At 40.3% G+C, this 19,361-nt stretch overlaps 1 protein-coding gene across 1 annotated transcript; it reads right to left on the reverse strand.

The window, feature by feature from the left end:
- Nucleotides 1-600: 600 nt before the first annotated feature.
- Nucleotides 601-14,004, reverse strand: SLC2A3 (solute carrier family 2 member 3). Its single transcript, XM_036299588.1, has 10 exons — nucleotides 13,745-14,004; nucleotides 11,625-11,717; nucleotides 11,014-11,174; nucleotides 8,121-8,361; nucleotides 7,269-7,431; nucleotides 6,795-6,982; nucleotides 5,773-5,877; nucleotides 5,043-5,144; nucleotides 4,360-4,563; nucleotides 601-2,991 (listed from the first exon to the last, which is right to left on the reverse strand). Exons 1-10 carry the CDS (start codon nucleotides 13,757-13,759, stop codon nucleotides 2,779-2,781), a joined length of 1,485 nt encoding a protein of 494 aa, XP_036155481.1. The 5' UTR covers nucleotides 13,760-14,004; the 3' UTR covers nucleotides 601-2,778.
- Between the last annotated feature and the right edge of the window lie 5,357 nt (nucleotides 14,005-19,361).

A 19,361-nucleotide genomic window follows, 5' to 3' on the forward strand; every position in this document is an offset into this window, starting at 1 on the left:
AGCTGCCTCCTGCACACCCCCCACTGGGGATGTGCCCGCAACCAAGGTACATGCCCTTGACTGGAATCGAACCGGGGACCCTTCAGTCCGCAGGCCGACGCTCTATCCACTGAGCCAAACCGGTTTCGGCTTTTTTCTTACATAATTGGGAGCTAAGTCTTAGGAAACGCCGCAGGGACCTTGCATTAGAGTGGTTGTGCCCACTATGGGGTGTAAGATTTTTTTTCTATAGTTGATTGAAATCTACTGGAGGATTTTAAGGCGGATAGTGTTATATATATCATATGGATGCCCTGACATCAGTGTAGGATGAATTTTAATGATCAAAGACTGAAGGAGAAATGAAGTAGGAAAGAGCATAAGAGAGAAAAACAGAATTTTCACTGAGGAAAGAAAGTGACAATTTGTTAACTATGCAAAGCAATGCACCACAACATTTTAATTTCATGTGTATAACAAACAAGGAGCAGTATTTTCATTTGTTCGAGACTGTCTTATAAGAAACTTACTCAAGGTTACAACAGGTACTGAATGGCCAAACTAGGATTTAAAGTGGATTTTGTTGAGGAAGGACAAAAACAAGACAAAAAAACCAACATGTACATTCAGAATTTTTATTTCAAAACGAAGAACCACAGTAACATTAATAATATAAAACGTATTTGGAAATATTCACAATCTGGTCACTGAGAAATGGGGAAACTTCATACTGCCCACCCATAGTTTTTGAGGAGCCAGAAGTGGAGGTGCCGTTGGAGGAAAGTCACCTGTCCCAGCAAAGTCCCACGTCATAGCTCGGAGTTTTTATCCAAAGGCTCAACGACCAGAGGGGATGGTAAGAACTGAGAACTAAAATATTGTCGGAGGCAAGGATTTGGCTGAAGGGCCTCAAATGTATAAGCACCAAGGAGGGGATGGGAGGTCAAGCAACATGAAAAAGGGAAAAGAGGGTGTCACCATTTATAAAAACACAGGGAACTAGACAGTGGAGGTGTCTGTGACCTATGGCAAGTGTAAATACCTTCATCTCATCTAACTCTTTGAAACCTTCCAGATTTACAAGTCTTAGTATATTTCTCATCCCCTTGAAAAGAATGCCTCCTCCCCCCCATGACTTCCTTCAAGCTCCCCTAGGAGGCCACATGTCCTGATTTCACACTCTCCTGCTCCCATTGTCTGAGTCTAGAGTGAGGCAGAGTTCTCTATATGTTAGGAAGAAAGCCACAGATGCAAATCCCACCCAGCAGAGGCAGTGCTACTTATATACCCAGGAATAAACTTTAACACATTCCATCCAAAAGGGGGCTGTAGGAACACAGAGGAAACAAGTTACCAATAAACGACTTGCACCCAGAGCAAAGTGACAGTGCACATACATTCATACTCTCTCAAGTGTGGGCTACACTGCACATTTACTCATACCATCTCCAACATGGTCTATGGGAAAGATTCAAGTGCCCTTAGGGCACTTGATATAATACTATGGTAACATGATAACAAGAGTAACTTGACGTGGAAACAGACCAAAACAGGCATGGGCTGACCCTAAAGCAGTAACATACTTCAACTAGGTAACAGTCATTCAGGAAAAATCCTCTCCCAATGCTGAGGTTACAAATTCCAAGTTAGCTATGAACACTCTCCTCTGAATTCTTTTAAAGCTATGGCTTAAAACTAAATTTAAAAAATCTAAACATCTAAAATTTCCTAAAAAACAAAATGCAGAAAAACCAAACCTTTATCAAGAACCAATATTTTAGGTTGCTCTCCCACCAGATGAATGGTAGGAAAACTTAAAAAAAAAAAAAAGATAAAGTGAGTCCACTATAAGAGGAAGACGATTGATTTGAACAAACAACCTTCCCTTCTCTGGACTCCATCCAAAATCAGAACCCATCAACCACCATTAACTACAATGCCCACCTTAGTAATAATCCTAGATTTCAAGTAATACTACATATAATCTTAAACAAAGAAAACGTTCCAAAGGAAACCAGTAGCTTCTTTACACAGGCACATGACTTTTCTGACAAATTGAACTTGAGAATTTCCATCTGAAGGACAGAAATTGTTAAAAGGCAATCTGCAAACCTCACATACCTCATCATATACCTTCCAATAACACATTACATTTCTGTATAAATCTTCCCTTATTAAACTATAAACCTCTTCAGTATCAAATCTTCCACCCTATAAACTCTGTAAGTACCTCCCTCTAACCTCAATTTCCTTATGTTTTCATTATTTGGTAAAATTACACTTAAAAAAATAAATACTTATGCAATAAAACCAGAAGATAAAATAAATAAAACTCAAATTAATTTGCTCTGCAGAGCGGTATGGAAGTGAGGAAGATGCTCTTATGTAATTCCTCTCTGCCCTCCACACTCTCATGTCTATCTGTTTCCTGGTGAGTTTGAGGTTGGGGAACTCTTTCTCCCCTACATGCCCTCATGAGGCAATATTAGAACTTAAAGGAGGAAGAGCTGGCAAAGTTGTCAAATGCCAAGTAGCCAATCCCTCCTGAAATGAAGGTAGGTTCACTTGGTCTCTTCCAAACAGAAGAGAATGTCCAAGAAATGAAATGTTTAAAAAGCCACTGAAGATACAACTAACCCCAGCACTGGGGTCCTGTGAGTGCTCATGGAGTGTGGGGATGAGAAAAGAATCAAGTAGCAGCATTCAGAAACAGTCCTGGGTTACAACCTGATGAGATCTCTCCCCATTCAGGGAGAGGTTACTTTTCATATTGGGAGGGAGGTGGGAAGGAAGCACGGCTTAGACGTTGGTGGTATCCTTATCAGGCTGCATGCTGTTCATCTCCATGGCGGCTTTCTCAGCTCTGTTAGCCATGTGTGCCTGCCCTTCAAAGCCTCGTGTAATGTCCTCAAAAGTCCTGCCGCGGGTCTCAGGGACTTTAAAGTAGGTGAAGACCAAGAAGATCACGAGGAAGCCGGTGAAGACAATAAACACGTAGGGTCCTAAATATTTCTACAAAAGGATTAAAAAAAAAGTGTTGATATAAAAATCCTGTCACTGACAAACTTCAGTTTCCTCACATCCATATTTCCAATAGGCTTCAAGCCATAACCCTTTCATAGTTCATGAAAACAGTAAGGTTTCACCAGAGACTCACTTATTTTTTTTTTTAATATATTTTATTGCCCTAGCTGATTTGGCTCAGCAGATAGAGTGTTGGCCTGCAGACTCAAGGATCTCAGGTTCGATTCCGGTCAAGGGCATGTACCTGGGTTGCGGGCACATCCCCAGTAGGGGGCATGCAGGAGGCAGCTGAATCAATGTTTCTTTCTCATCGATGTTTCAATATATATTTTATTGATTTTTTTACAGAGAGGAATGGAGAGGGAGAGCGAGTTAGAATCATTGATGAGACTGAAACGTCTATCCCCTACTGGGGATGTGCCCGCAACCCAGGTACATGTCCTTGACTGGAATCGAACCTGGGACCTTTGAGTCCACAGGCTGACGCTCTATCCACTAAGCCAAACTGGTTAGGGCAGAGAGACTCACTTATGAATCCCATTGCTAACTTACTATATTTCTCTGCAATTCTTTTTTTAAAAAATATATTTTATTGATTTTTTACAGAGAGGAAGGGAGAGAGATAGTTAGAAACATCGATGTGAGAGACACATTGATCAGCTGCCTCCTGCACACCCCCCACTGGGGATGTGCTCGCAACCAAGGTACATGCCCTTGACCAAAATCGAACCCGGGACCCTTCAGTCCGCAGGCTGACGCTCTATCCACTGAGCCTAACTGGTTAGGGCTCTCCGCAACTTTGTGTCACTCCTTTCCTTGTTCATTGAAATTAGCTGCTTCCAAATCCCTATTGAGTATTTTCGGATTTTCAGTTATCACTGTTAAAATCTATGTTTATTGAAAGACTCACAGAAATAGGAAATGATTATAGATGTCCATTACAAATTCCTTTATCCAAATCAGCTCCAGGTCATTTTATAATAGAACTCACTTCATTCATTAACATCCTATGCTTTGTGAGCCTTTAAGATCATGAAGCCAAAATGCTAATTTAAATGATGGATTTTTAAGCATTAGTTTGAAATCCTTTGAGGCTTGGCTTATTTCCATCATTCTGCTTCTATTACTATCATTTCAGACCAGTGGCCTTTTAACAGTTCCCAGTTTTGCGCTCCTACTTCAGTCGTTTCTGCTCTCATTCCTTCTTTTTCTATGTATCATTAGAAAAGGGGGGGGGGGGGGGGCGCGAGACACAGTTTAAAGCCCTTGAGATCTAATCCTTCATTCATATTGTAACATGGCTTACGTGGGTTGATTTCTAGATGGGCAAGGTGAGTTGTGCTTTGATTTACTTACTGCAGCTGAAGGGAAGAGTAGTCCAACCAAAAAGTTGGAGGTCCAGTTGGAGCAGCCAGCCACTGCCATTGCAGCTGGGCGGGGTCCCTGGCTGAAGAGTTCGGCCACAATAAACCAGGGAATAGGGCCTGGGCCAATTTCAAAGAAGGCCACAAACACCAAGATAGCCCCAATGCAAAGAAAGCTCATCCAGCTATAATTATCCTGTGTGAGGAAGGAACAGAGGAAAGTTAATGTTAAAGACAGCATGACCAGGCAGGATCTAGCTTCTCAGACTTGAGCACTGACTGACTCTGAAAAGCCCCTTTATGTCCTGGGGTATAATGGACCTACCGGATTTAGAGTAAAAATTTGAGGTTTTTGAAACCCAGCTATATGATCACACATATATCATTTTTACTGAGATAATTTCATCAATTGTAAATGGAAATAGCCTCAAAATTACTTTAAGAATTAAATTGCATAATGTATTTTATAAGCTACATGTTATATAGATGTAAGGATTATAGCAATTTCATTACCTATCGGTGGTGATCTACTTTTCTTAAAACTCTGGGCATGCTGTTTCTCCCAAATTTGACTTTATCAGTCTTCAGTCTCAACTGTTCACTGCCTTCCCAGAGAGTCAACGTAACCTCTCCTTTCCCCCTCCCCTCCCTTTTCTTCACTCAAAGAGCACTCACCTTTAATAACAGGGAAATAGTCATGAGGATGGAACAACAAGCCATTCCTCCAAGGCCAATCATATGTAGAGTCCTCCTTCCTGCCCTTTCCACTAGAAACAGCTAAAAGAAGAATATAAAATGACACTTCTGATTTCCTTTTTATGAAAACACTATGTAAGCTACCTGAATCTGCCTTAATAATAGCAGATACTTGTTATAGTCACACTTCCTCTTTTCCAGTTCCAAATTTAATATATCCTATATAACCCTTTCTATAACCTCCATCTCTCCCATATATTCTAGATTTGTTTAAAAAAAGTGAAGACTACTTACACCCCCCATTCAATATTTCTCCCCACCCAGTACCCCATCAAAGAGGAATTAAACAACAACAGAAGATTTAAATAATGGTAGGGAGCCCGGCCGGTGTGGCTCAATGGTTGAGCATCGACCCATGAACCAGATGGTCACCGGTTTGATTCCCAATCAGAGCACATGCCCCGGTTGCGGGCTCTATCCCCTGTGAAGGACGTGTAGGAGGCAGCTGATCGATGTTTCTCTCTCGCTGATGTTTCTCTCTCTCTCTCTCTCTCCCTTCTCTCTCTCTGAAATCAATAAATACATATTTTAAAAAAATAATAATGGTAGGGAGGTGGAAGTACTCACAACCCATCTTTGAACATTCATAGCAAGAATTCCTCCCCCCCTAACTCCTGTCTCCCAAAAATGATCAAACCATCCAACTTACAGACACTATAGTGAAGATGGTATTAACCACACCGGCACCAATGGTGGCATAGATTGGCTCCTTAACACCAGCATCTTTGAAGATTCCTGTTGAGTAATAGAACACCTACAAGGAAACAAAAAAAAGGTGCAACTTTGAAACAGCAATTGTGCATGGCAGCTGAAAAATAGGACCAACGTACTATTTTGACTATCAAGTGTGTTTTGCAAAATGCAACAAAATGGTTTTATCAAATCAATCAAAGACTGATGAGAAACTGTCAGGGCATGAATCAGTATTTAAAGAGGTGGGACAAAAGTGTTCTTTATATCCAAATATTTTACCTGAAAATGGATAGAAAGTATACTATCTTCTCTTTTCAAAACCAAGACTCAAAAGCAGGAAGTTGGTATTTACATAGAATATAAGGGATACCTGCCAATTACTAGCTTCCCATTTTGCACCCTATCTCAGCTATCATAGTCTCTATTCTAGTTGTAAAAAATAGATACAATGGTAAGGCCACCTCAGTCTAAGTTGCTACTGTGCTTCCACATTTCTTGATTTTCTAATGGTTCCCCAGGGCTTTACGTGGATTTTAGGATGTCAAATCCTAAAGAAAAGCCAAGGCATATAAATTCTCAGATATCTACTTCGGTTGTATGGCCTACATTGCCACTGATGATATCATATAAGGTAGATCAGAGTTAGAGAGGGCTGGAAATAAAAAATGAGTGGTCAAAAAAATCTGTGTTGTATTATATAGTAAAAAAAGCCTAGAAGAAGACAAAAACTAACCATCTGCTCTAAGACAAAGTGTAAAAACTTTTCATTTTTATTTCCTTTCTCATTTTTCCACATGGGAAACATGTACTATAAATTTAAGAAATAAAACCAAATCAAAACTTGAATAAACAACATTTTCTGAGTAGCTGCTACATGCCAAACATTGTGAGGGGCTAAGTAGGTGAGCTATTTACCTCTGGTCAGGTGTTTTAAGTGAAATATTGAAGGATATCTTGGACACAAAAATTGATACTCACAGCATTGATTCCAGAAAGTTGCTGAGAGAGTTGGAGCATGATGGAAATCATGATGGGCTGTTGGTAGTTCGGCGATCTGAAGAGCTCCAGCACAGTGGCTTGTTTTTCTTGTGACATCCTAACACTCTCATCTTTCATCTCCTGGATGTCCTGAGCCACGTCTTGGGTGCCCCACAACCGCTGGAGGACTGGTGAAGAGAAGAGGAAAGGATAAAGGTAAGGTGCTATCCCAAATCCATAAGACAGCTAGGGGGAAGCCACCCAAGATGAGCCCCAGACATGGCTAATCAATCAGCACCCGTGTCTTAATTTACCTCCTCACCTCATTCTTTAGGGGTTGAAGTTCCTAACTTAATAATAATTAGGAAACTCTTCACTTGGGTTCTGAGATAACAAAAAATAGATCCAATATCCTCATCCTAAAACAAATCACAACCCTACGATTCTTACAGTAAACATGTGAAGGATACTCACTCTTTCTAGCACTGTCTTCTTCCTTTCTGTTAATCAGCAAGAATCTTGGACTTTCTGGGCAAAATGGAAGGGCTATGATTTGTAGGAAAGATGGAAGGATGGTGAAGCCCAATAGCACGGGCCAAAGATCTTCAGTTCCCAAGATGATATTCAGACCAAAGACCTAGAAACCAGACAAAGGTAATACTATAAATCCCATGTTTAATAGGCCATAAATTAAATGAAATAAAGAAAAATTTCAGGAAATTATCCATTCTTTTACTATCCTGTTGCTTTTTCAGTTGTCTGTGAGCTATAATAATATCTGAAACTTACATATAATTGAATATGTGCCATTTTTGAGTACTTTACCTATGTTAACTTTTTAAATTAAATTTTCTTTTTAAAAAATATATTTTTATTGATTTAAGAGAGGAAGGGAGATAGAAACATCAACAATGAGAAGGAATCACCAATAGTCTGCCTCCTGCATGCCCCCCTACAGGGTGATCAAGCCCCCAACCTGGGCATGGACCTTGACCAGGAATCAAACCCATGATCTTCTGGTTCATAGGTCGACCACTGAGCCACTCTGGCCAGGCTATTAACTCTTTTTAAAAATTTCTTGTTTTTTTTACTTCATTTTTAGAGAGCGAGAAAAAGGGAGAGGGAGAGAGAAACATTGATGTAAGAGCTGCCTCCTGTACACACCCTATTGGGGTTGGAGCCCACAACTCGTGCATATGCCCTGGCAAGGAACCAAACCAGCAACCTTCCGGTGCACAGGACAATGCCCAACCGAGTCACACCAGCCAGGGCTATGTTAACTCTTAATGAGTCTTGGAAACTAACACTCGTTAAGTTCTAGCGTACCTGGGCTACCAGAATCCCGATAACGATGCCCAGCTGGTTCAGAGTGCCAAAGGCTCCCCGCAGGGCAGTAGGAGATATCTCTCCAATGTACATGGGCACAAAACCTGTGCAGAGTCCGCAGAAGAGGCCAATGATCAACCGGCCCAGGATCAACATTGCAACTGACTCCGCTATTTTGCAGAATCCCATAAGGCAGCCACCAGTGATAGCCAATAGATTGACAATAAGCATTGAATTGCGCCTGAAAATTTAAACAAAAACAAGTTAGCAAAACAATCCCAACTTTCCCCTTCTTTCCTTATTATTCAATTCCCCAAGCTCAATCACCTTTAAAAAATATTTTTTAATTTATTGATATTTAGGGAGAGAGAGATGGAGAAGGGAAGGGAGAGTGAGTGAGATCAATTCGTTTTTCCACTTATTTCTGCATTCATTGGCTCAATTTTATATGTGCCCTGACTGGGGATTGAACCCCCAATTTTGGCATTATCAGGACGACAATCTAACCAACTGAATTACCTGGACAAAGCATACATCTTCTCTTTTTATTTAACTTTTCTATTTTCTATCATTAGAACATTTCTAGTTGGGATAACAGGATCAGTGGTCATTATACCTCTATATGCATAAAATTCACCTAGAGAACGTGTTTTAAGATTCTCCTCTTTTAAGTTGTACCTGTAGCCTAGCATTTTAGCAGGCACTTTATTTTTTTAATTGAATTTATTGGGGTGATATTGGTTGATAAAATCATATGTTTCAGGTGTACAATTCTATAATACATCACCTGTATATTGTATTGTGTGTTCATCACCCCAAATCTCTTTCCATTTTCATTTATGCCCCCTATACCTTCTTCTACCTCCCCCTACCCCTCTTTCCCTCTGGTAATCACCATGCTATTGTCTGTGTCTGAGTTTTATGTTTGTTTTGCTTAATCCCTTTTCACCCAGCCCTGCAACCCCCATCACTTCTGACAGCTGTCAGTCTGCTCTCTGTAGCTATGAGTTTGTTTGTTGGTTTATTTTATTCATTAGATTCCACATATACATGAAATCATGGTACTTGTCCTCGGACTGGTTTATTTCACTTAGCATAATGCTCTCCAGGTCCATCCATGCTGTTGCAAAGGGTAAGATTTTAGCAAGCACATTAGGCCAGTAGTTCTGAAAGTGATCCATACATAGATTTTGCTAGAAATTAAAATTACCCCTCTCCATATTTATCAAATAATTAGGTTTGACTCTGGGGTGAGGGTCCAACAATCTGTGTTCTAAAAAGTCCTCGAGGTGATTTGGTGCAGGCTCAAGTTTGAGAACTACTGCCCTAGGCAATTCTGCCCTAGCAGGTCTATGAACATACCCAAGAGATATTTTTGGACTAATGCTTCTTACTGCATTTAGTTATAATGCAGTTGCTTAGGTATATCACCAACATACTGATGATGATAGATTATTTCAGACCAAGTTTTTCCACATCACAAAAAAAAGTAATGCAAACAGCAGCTTCAGCTCTCCTTTGGGTGGACTGTGGTGATGTCATTAACAGTTAGTATTGGTAACCAGTATCAAATAATAAATTACTACATTTATGTACTAAAAATGTGGCAGATGGAGCCACTGAAACAGCTGATAGAAGACTGAAATAAAAGATTAACACTGAAAAGTTACTAAAGCTGTTGGGAAGAACCAGCACCATGAACTTCAACAATGAGTCTCAACTCAGGTGGCCACTGAAATTACTTTGGGAGCTTTGAAAAATACTGATGCACAGGTCCTGGCTTGGCACTTTTAAAAGCTTCCAAGGAGATATAGAGAGCACCCTTTCAAGAGAAAAATCTCATTGTTCATTCTCAATTTTACCTTTTTCTACATTCCTTTTCCTGTTCCCCCCTCCTTTATTGGTTCTCTTGCTAATAAAATAACAGGAAGAAGCCATGCTAGTTCTGGAAAACCCACGTTAAAATTTTAATGATTTTAGTAGACAAAAATTTAATCCCTTCAAAAACAAAAATAAAATATTATCAAATAAAATAGGTTGCTTTCATTTATTAAAAACTTGAATTCGGCCAGGCCAGTGTGGCTCAGTAGTTGAGTGTCAACCTATGAACCAGGTCACAGTTGATTCCTGGTCAGGCTACATGCCCAGGTTTTGGGCTCGATCCCTAGTAGGGGCATGTAGTAGGCAGCTGATGGATGATTTTCTCTCATCATTGATGTTTCTATTTCTCTCTCCCTCTCCCTTCCTCTCTCTGAAATCAATAAAAACACATTAAAAAACAAACTTGAATTCCATTTATGTTTCCAGAATATCTAATCAGCAAACTAAATGGTTCTTTCACTAGTCATTATTGAAAGTATTCTACCCTCTAAGATATTTATTTTATTAAGCCAGTATAGGGTGAGAAGATACAATTTTCTTTTTCTTTTTTCAGGAAAAAAAAACATTTCAGGTTAGTTATTTGGCCATGATTTAGTTATTTGCCAAAGATTAAGGATTAAAAAATATTTCCTCCCTATCCTGTTGTGTAAAATAATGAAGATATTTGCATAAAACCCCCAAAATTTTAAAGAAAAGCAAACAACTGACCTTTTTTAAATAAAGTATGTTTCTGAGACACTTCAATGAACTTTATTAGAAAACAGAATTAGTGTAAACTGGACTGCAAAGCCAATCATTCCCAAGGCCCACCTCTTGATGGCTGGGTGGAAGCTATGCAGGGCAGTAGAGCCCCAAGCAAGAGTAGTCAGTGTCAATTAGACTAGGTTTCCCTTGGTCAGAATTTGAGGTGCTCTCATTCAAATGTGTGATTACCATCACATCCTAATTCTCAACACCTGTCCTCAGTGCAACCAGAATAGGCCCCCTCCCTTGTCCAGTTTCTGGCCAATACCTGCCAAAGCGGTTGACAAAGAGTCCAACGGAAAAGGATCCAATCATACCACCAACGGAGAAGATGGCCACAGACAAGGACCAGAGGGACGTCAGCAGCACGTCACTGGGAATGTTTTCTAAATGCTCTTCCAAAGTGTAATTGATAAAGTCCCTTATGATCTGCAAATTAAAATAATTGGTGGGAGGGCAGATTGTTACAGCTGGATGAGAAAAGAGACAAGTATTGGGGGTCTTCCCTTCCCTAAAATACAATATTACAATTACTGCTTTATAGGTAGAGAACCAAGGGAATAACTAGATGGGGATGGAAGAGAGGTAACAGATTGGCGTTAATGTTTCTCTGAAAAGAATTTTTATTTGTTCTGAAAATCCCAGTAGGTAGTACTGATATTCAGTGAATATTCCAGCCCTCTCCCAAGTGCCTTCTTTTTTCTTTGTAATTAACTCCTAAGGGATAATAAAGGAAGTATATCACCATAGGGTGAGAGGAAGAATGGGTACAGTGCGGGATATAGGGAATAACTGCGTTTTGTTTTAATGGTTCAAGTAGACTTCCTTACCAATAGTATGTACTCATTACAATTCTAACTCTAGTTGCCTGGTACTCACCACCTCAGGGGCATTGATGACTCCAGTGTTGTAGCCAAACTGGAAAGAGCCTATTGTAGCAATGGTGATGGCAAAGATCAGAGGTGCGGTGACCTGGGGGTGGGTAGGGGAGGAAGAAACAGTACTTAAAACTCTTGATAATTGCCTCATTAATTAAGGAGACGTATTACGACAGCTTGTCCTAGGAGTGGTATAAAAAGAACAAGCCTGGCTGGCATGGGCCTAGGAACCAGGGGTCACAGGTTCGATTCCCAATCAGGGCACATGCTGGGGCTGTGGGCTCCATTCTTAGTGTGGGGCATGCAGGAGGCAACTGATCCGATGATTCTCTCTCATCATTGATGTTTCCACCTCTTTCTTTCCCTCTCCCTTCCTCTCTGAAATCAATAAAAATGTATATTTTTTTAAAAGAACAAAAACTTAATGAGATTTAGGTAATGAACAGGAACACAAAAGAACAGGTTATCACTGAAGACCTTATCTAGAAATATATGGACAAGCATTGCAAACTTAAGAAAGGAGGCAAGAAAATTTAGAAAGTAAACAGTTAAGAGGAACTGAGTTAGCCAGTTTGGAATTCAAAATATTGCCCCAGGTAAAAGCAAACAGCAGTACCTGGAGGATGGAAAGAACTTAGCAGCAGTTCTCAACCTGTGGGTCGCGACCCCTTTGGGGGTCAAATGGCCCTTTTACAGGGGTCGCCTAAGACCATCGGAAAACACATATATAATTACATATTGTTTACAGTAGCAAAATTACAGTTATGAAGTAGCAACGAAAATAATTTTATGGTTGGGGGTCACCACAACATGAGGAACTGTATTAAAGGGTCGCGGCATTAGGAAGGTTGAGAACCACTGCCTTAGGAGGACAGGGTAAAGACATTTAGAATTCCTAAGAACAGATTATTTTGGAAACAGCTAGATCCAGTGCAGTCTCTCCTGTACCCTGGATTCCACAGAAGCCCCAGAGTGGTGGCGGTGCATTTATCTTTATCACTGAGCTGCTCTTTCTCTCTCTTTGGATCACGTAATCTATGGTGTCTACTATAGAAACCATTGTATCCTGGCCCCACTTGTAATTCTGCCAGTTTAGTGTACTGCTATCTCCCACCCAGCAGGGGGAGAGCACAGGCTCACTCCCAACCCCACATACAGGAGACATTTCTTGGGGGAAGGGGACAGAAATCAACTCAGTCATCTCTCAGCTTCCCAGGAATAACTCAAGGGGTTGTTATCTTAAATTTCCACCTCAAAGTAGCCCAATATCTATGCCTGAGTCCATCTTCAACCTCCCCCAAACATTATTCTCCAGTCTGACAGGAGTGGCAGGCTGAGAATTTCAATTGCCCAGAATGACCTTGCCTCCCAGGCAGCTAGGTGTAAGGACTCCCGAGGCCCCCGCCACTGCATAGCTCTTTCTGATGAATTCTTTTCCCTGAGTTAAACCTCTTTTCCCCTCATCCTACTATCATTGAGTCCCTTTTCTTCTTCCTTCACATTTTTCATCTCTTATCTTCCTTTATTTTCAAATTTGTTTACCTTCATGAAAATGCCTTTCTCCCTAAATATACTGCATACATAATACACAATAATAATAACTGTATCATGTGCTCACAATCATAACCACACTAGGAAGAACAATGACAATTCTCTCTCCTTAGTACCCAGAAAATCCCATAAGTCATAGAACAGATGGCTGGACACCAGGCCTCCAAACAAATCTCAGGTCTTTTCAAGGCCCAATGCTTCCAGAGACATCCTCAGACTGCACCTGGCCCCACACTTGTCATTAACACAACCGAGCAGCCGCTGATGCCCTGTCCACTCCATCAGCTCATCCTCAGTAGAGTGTAATTATGTTAAATAAACCCGAGAAACAAACACAACTTCTCCAGGTGACTTTCCCTGAGACAGGAAGGTGATGGAGCTGGAATAAATCCTTTATAGGATATGAGAATCAAGGAGAACTGGTGAAACTGTAGCACTGCAGGCGGAAGGAAAGGGCCTGAAGATGGCTAGATGACAGAATAAAATAGAACACAGCAATCACCATTATGGTTTCCCTTTCAGAGTGTACCCCAAACATGCAAAAATAACTGGTAATTGTATCATCCTTACCTTATGTGTCCCCATGGCCCTAATTTAATTCTTTTCGAATCTTCAAGAAAGATCTGGAGGGGGATTCCAGAGACACCTTTTTCAGCCAACAAAACCTTAAAAATGTCCTTCTCTGGCAGCAAGTCTCTCTTCAGGTCCTCAGGATTGCTCTACATCTCAGCCTCACACGCACTCTTTCGGTTAAAAGTGCACACCAGTCACCAATTTATAATCCTGTAAAGGGTGGAGCCAGGAAGGGAGCCGAGCCCCCAGCCCTTCCCCAGCTCCTCCCCCAAACAATCTCGTGATCTCGTAACATCAAATTCAGACCTCACCCTAGGCAGCACCTCCCTCTGCCCACTTTTAAAACCACATCCTTTTCCATACCCACTACGTCTTCTTGAGCGTCCTTCCCTTTTCTAAAGCAGCTACAGCCTCTCTTAGTTTCACAGACAAAATGCTACCAGAAAAGCCTGCAGGGAAGGGCAAATTCACTTTATTTTTGCTCTCACAACTGCTCAGAATTGAATCAATCTGTCAGGAGACAACATGCCTTTTCCCCTATATGTGTGTAAGTGCTGTATATGTGAGGCCAAGTGGAGTGGGTGTTATCTGAGAGTTAAGGTTGTTTGAAGGAGTGGAAGCAGAATTCACGATCCTATGAATTTATCAGCTGCTTTTTGATTGTTGATTGGGTCTACAATCTTGAAGGGGAGGAAAGGACAGTCTGGGAGAAGAAAACAGAGGGCAGAACTGAGCCAATTTATGTCTCTAGTTGTCCTCTAATTGGCATAATCGCCCCAGGTAGGACGGAAACCTGAATATCCAGAAGCTAGACCAACTCCCCTAAGCTGCAGGAAGGAGAAAACTAAATGCCTATAGGATAAGATCCAAACTCTTTTTTTGTTTGTTTGTTTTGTTGTTTTTATATTTTGGGGGATCCAAACTCTTTAATATTGCATCCACCAAACACCCACTTTTAATTCTACCCTTTCTGCAAGCTTTGCCTCTAGTCTCAGGTTTATAGCATGTAGTGATAGGGCAATTATCAAATTCAGCTAAACAGGTATTTGCTGATACTCTCCAAGGAACTGGGGATTCACGAGTATATAGGACAAAAGAGTCCTGGCCCTTAAGGAATTTATAATGTTTCTCTCCTTCTTCCACTTAAAAAAGGGGAAAGAGCGCGGAGGGGACAAGACCAATTGATTTTTACACAACTGGAGATAATTATCAATATCCTATTAATTATGCACTGAATTTTTTGAAAGAAACGTGAGCTAAATATCTCATTACGTATTAAGTTTTACAAGAAAAATGAGCAGATCAGTAGAAAAAAACAGATAAATATATGAAGAGAGGAAGGTGAAGGATAACAGAGAAAGAAGAGGCTCCAGTGTGAGAGTAAACAAAGCAAAACAAACTAGTTGTGGTTAAAGAGTTGGGCAAGTGCCAGATAATATCAGGGATTTGAGGGGGTTGGGGAGAGAAATACCATTGGTCAAATTCCTAATGCCCATTACTTTGTAGCCCAGCAACCCCTTAAGTAGTGGGGGCAGGGGGTGGGAGGGGGAGAGAGGGAGTGGGTTGAGGGAAACATAGTTTTTCTAGGTAAATCAAAGGAAATGTATATTCCTTTGGGGGTTTGGGTTGAGGGCCTAGAATTCAAACCGAAACTACTGGACGTGAAACAAACCGCATTATCTTGTCTCCTTTTCTTGAACCAGGATATTTTCTAAGCGGAGAGAACTGAGGACCAGTGAAAGTCCATGTCTAAGGAAATGTTCCCTGAGGGCACACCTCCCCTCCCCCATCTCATCCTGTTTTCCCGGAAACATGGAGCCTAGAGGCCCCTTTAGTTACCACAGCAACTGAATTAGCAGGTGAAGGACAATGGATATCCCCTTTGGCAGCGTTAATAGAAATATAATTTGAGCCACTTATGTAATATTAAATTTTCTAGTAGCCACATTACAATTTTTAAAAGAAACAAGAGAAATTTATTTTAATAATTATTCCATTTGACCCAATATATTCAAAATAATATCATTTCAGCATGTAGTCAATGCAAAATTAAGTTAATTCACTTTTTTCTGCCAAGTCTTCAAAATTCAGTGTATATTTTACATTTACAAAACATCGTCATTTTAGATTCTAAGTTTTCTATAGTTCAAGGAATCTGTTTTTCTATCAAAACAATAAAGTGTTTAATGGAAAAAAAATTTTTAATTGCTTCAGTTTAAAATTAGTGATTCACTCCCTTAGTCCCACTGGCCATGTGAAAGTACTCAACAGCTACCCGAGGCTCATGGCTGGACCTTGCAGCTAACAGTAAGACCACCACACCACTTTCCCACTTTGCCCTCTTTTCTGTAGTCTTTTCTCCATTTTCTTTTTTATCTTCGGCTTTATTATATGTCTTACAATGTCATTCTTTTTTTTAAAATATATTTTTATTGATTTCAGAGAGGAAGGGAGAGAGAGATAGAAACATCAATGATGAGAATCATTGATCAGCTACTTCCTGCATGCCCCCTACTGGGGATAGAGCCTGAACCGAGTTACATGCCCTTGACCAGAATCAAACCCCGGACCCTTTAGTCCACAGGCTAAGGCTCTATCCACTGAGCCAAACCAGCTAGGGCTCACAATGTCATTCTTGGCTCTAAGTCACTTGGTCTTTTCTTTCTCCTTCTCCCTAGACTTAGAATAATTATTCTTTAATGTTTTCCAAGAGCAAATGGCACCAGTGAAATTAAAAGTAGGTCTGTCCTAACCCTTTCATTTACTCAATGTAATTCAGAACACAGTGTTTGCCCCAGTAATTATTTTTCTCCAATATTTATTGAAAGAACAAATGAAATAATTGTTAAGGCCCAGGATTATAACTTTCCCAAAGTAACCTGTGTATAACTGCAATGACATATGTAGAATATTTTCTTCTTGGTAAAAAGGAGGGAAGGTGAAAGGAAGAGAGATATGAAAATTTTCTCTGGTGAAACTCAGTCTGAGGAAATTGTTACAGGGTAGGGGACTGAGCCATGAAAGGGTTACAAAATGTTACAGAATGTGCTGAGGGGAGGAAATGAGACATGAGAAATTGAATGTGCTCGAAGGGAGGGGGATGTATGAGGAAGGATTATGTTCAAGGATTGTGTCAGGGTAACAGTGGAAGAAAAATTGTTAGATTGTCTTAGAAAAACAACGTGTTATGATATACTCCAGTCAGGTGTGACTCTGTTTACCCCCCTTTTGTACTTGTGAATTCTTTATGAACTTTTAAATATATATTTTTTAAAATATATTTTATTGATTTTTTACAGAGAGGAAGGGAGAGATAGAGAGTTAGAAACATCGATGAGAGAGAAACATCGATCAGCCGCCTCCTGCACACCCCCTCACTGGGGATGTGCCCACAACCAAGGTACATGCCCTTGACCGGAATCGAACCTGGGACCTTTGAATCCGCAGGCCGACGCTCTATCCACCGAGCCAAACCGGCTAGGGCTCTTTATGAACTTTTAATGGAATGCTTTGTAGTTGATTTTTTAACACTGTTTTGCTATAAAAGATCATACTGCACCCTTGGTCTCTGCCACATGCTCCGAAGCTCCCAGAGGGGGAGATAGGCGCTGTGGTCAGCTGGCCAGCTTAATAAAGGCTCTTAAATTTAAATTCTGTGTCGATGGTCTATCTCGCTGAGCCAACCCATAACAGAAATCACCTTTAAAAATTCTACCTAGACAATTTTAGTAGGGAGAAAGACTACTTCTAGCAGTATCTATTTGAAAGGTTACAACTGGAATTCAACTGAAATCTAAAAAATCTAAAAGTGTGCTAAATATATTGAGACAAAGGTTTCTTAAACAAGTGGGATCTACTATTCAGAGACTCAGAAACCAGTTCAGTACAGACAGGTACAAGTTAGGTAATCTTCATCCTGGGCAACAGATAATAGTTGCTCAATACAATTATTTGATGATGCCATTGGTTGGTTGATTGGAGTCTTTGATGTACTTTGGGAGTAGGTCCCACTAGATTCCAAGCTCCACTCAGGAGTCAGCTCTGGTGATGCTCTAGACCAGTGATGACGAACCTATGGCACGCGTGTCAGGGGTGACACGCAAACTCATTTTTTTGGTTGATTTTTCTTTGTTAAATGGCATTTAAATATATAAAATAAATATCAAAAATATAAGTCTTTGTTTTACTATGGTTGCAAATATCAAAAAATTTCTATATGTGACACGGCACCAGAGTAAGTTAGGGTTTTTCAAAATGCTGACACTCCGAGCTCAAAAGGTTCGCCATCACTGCTCTAGACTCTAGAGGAGGTATGTTAGAGTAGGTCAGGAAGGTAAATGTCCTAAAACATGTAGCCTGTGTCATTTGACTCCTGGGACATGTTCTTCCACTTTTACTGAAAACAAAAGAGGAGGAAATGTGATGAATAAATGATAAAATGGGGTAAGTTGGGGAGGAACGGTATGAAATTCCTACCTCATAGTTAATGTAGGGCTTCTCAGAATAAAGACAATGAACAGACAATGAAAGGACTAACAGTCTGAAATCCTTTTGATCCAAAGATAAATATCTGCAGATGTAAATCTTAATCCTAGTGTCACGTTACTCTGTGGGAGGGTGTCTGCTAGTGTGATAAAGGCAGGGAAAACTGCCTCTATAAGAGAACAATGTAAATGGCATTTCAGGACACACAAAAAGCTAGTAACGTCCTAAAGTCTGCCAAGGTTAATTCCACTCATTGCTTGTATTTGTAATATTTTTCATAAGGAACGACTTTTGTTTCAGCATACTCTTTTTAATCTTTTTTTTTACATATATTTTTTATTGATTTTTCACAGAGAGGAAAGGAGAGAGATAGAGAGTTAGAAACATCGATGAGAGAGAAACATCGATCAGCCGCCTCCTGCACACCCCCCACTGGGGATGTGCCCGCAACCAAGGTACATGTCCTTGACCGGAATTGAACCTGGGACCTTTGAGTCCACAGGCCGACGCTCTATCCACTGAGCCAAACTGGTCCCAGCTCTTTTTAATCTTTTATTAGTTTAGTTATAGTCACAGTTCATATTGAATTTGAAAACACTTTAGAAAAGACACCTTTAGGGTGAAAAAAAAGAGAGAAATGTTGATTTTCCTGTCTACCTGGCTTTCAACTATTCATCACTCCAATTTACCCTGAGGGACGTATTCCCAGCTCCCAGACCCTTATCATTTTCTAAAGGGTCTTCTCTCCTCCAATTCCTCCAAAAATTAATACATCACACCCCAGTGTTAGATAAATTATCCTAAATTAAATTTTTAATTATATCAATCTCCAATGCAAAAAATCTTCAATAGTTTTTTTTTTTTTTTTTTTTTTTTTAATACTCACCCGAAGACATTTTTCCATTGATTTTTTTTAGGGAGAGTGGGAGAGGGAACGACAGAGAGAAATATTGATGTGAGAGAAACACATCGATTGGTTGCCTCCTGCATGAACCCCAACCACAGCCCAGGCCTGGAAGGAACCTGCAATCGAGGTACATGCCCTTGACCAGAATCGAACCTGGGACTCTTTGGTCCACTGAGCTAAACCGACCAGGTCTTCAATAGTTATTGAATAAAGTCTAGATCA

This window comes from Myotis myotis, unplaced genomic scaffold (genome assembly GCF_014108235.1).
Source record: "Myotis myotis isolate mMyoMyo1 unplaced genomic scaffold, mMyoMyo1.p scaffold_m19_p_3, whole genome shotgun sequence".
In the NCBI taxonomy this organism is placed as follows: domain Eukaryota; kingdom Metazoa; phylum Chordata; class Mammalia; order Chiroptera; family Vespertilionidae; genus Myotis; species Myotis myotis.

Coding starts and splice junctions, on each gene's coding strand:
- SLC2A3 (XM_036299588.1), bottom strand. Junction 8,362..11,013: donor TTTGTCAACCGCTTTGGCAG/GTATTGGCCAGA, acceptor TTAAATTTTCAG/GCGCAATTCAATGCTTATTG. Junction 4,564..5,042: donor CTATTTCCCTGTTATTAAAG/GTGAGTGCTCTT, acceptor TTCCTCACACAG/GATAATTATAGCTGGATGAG.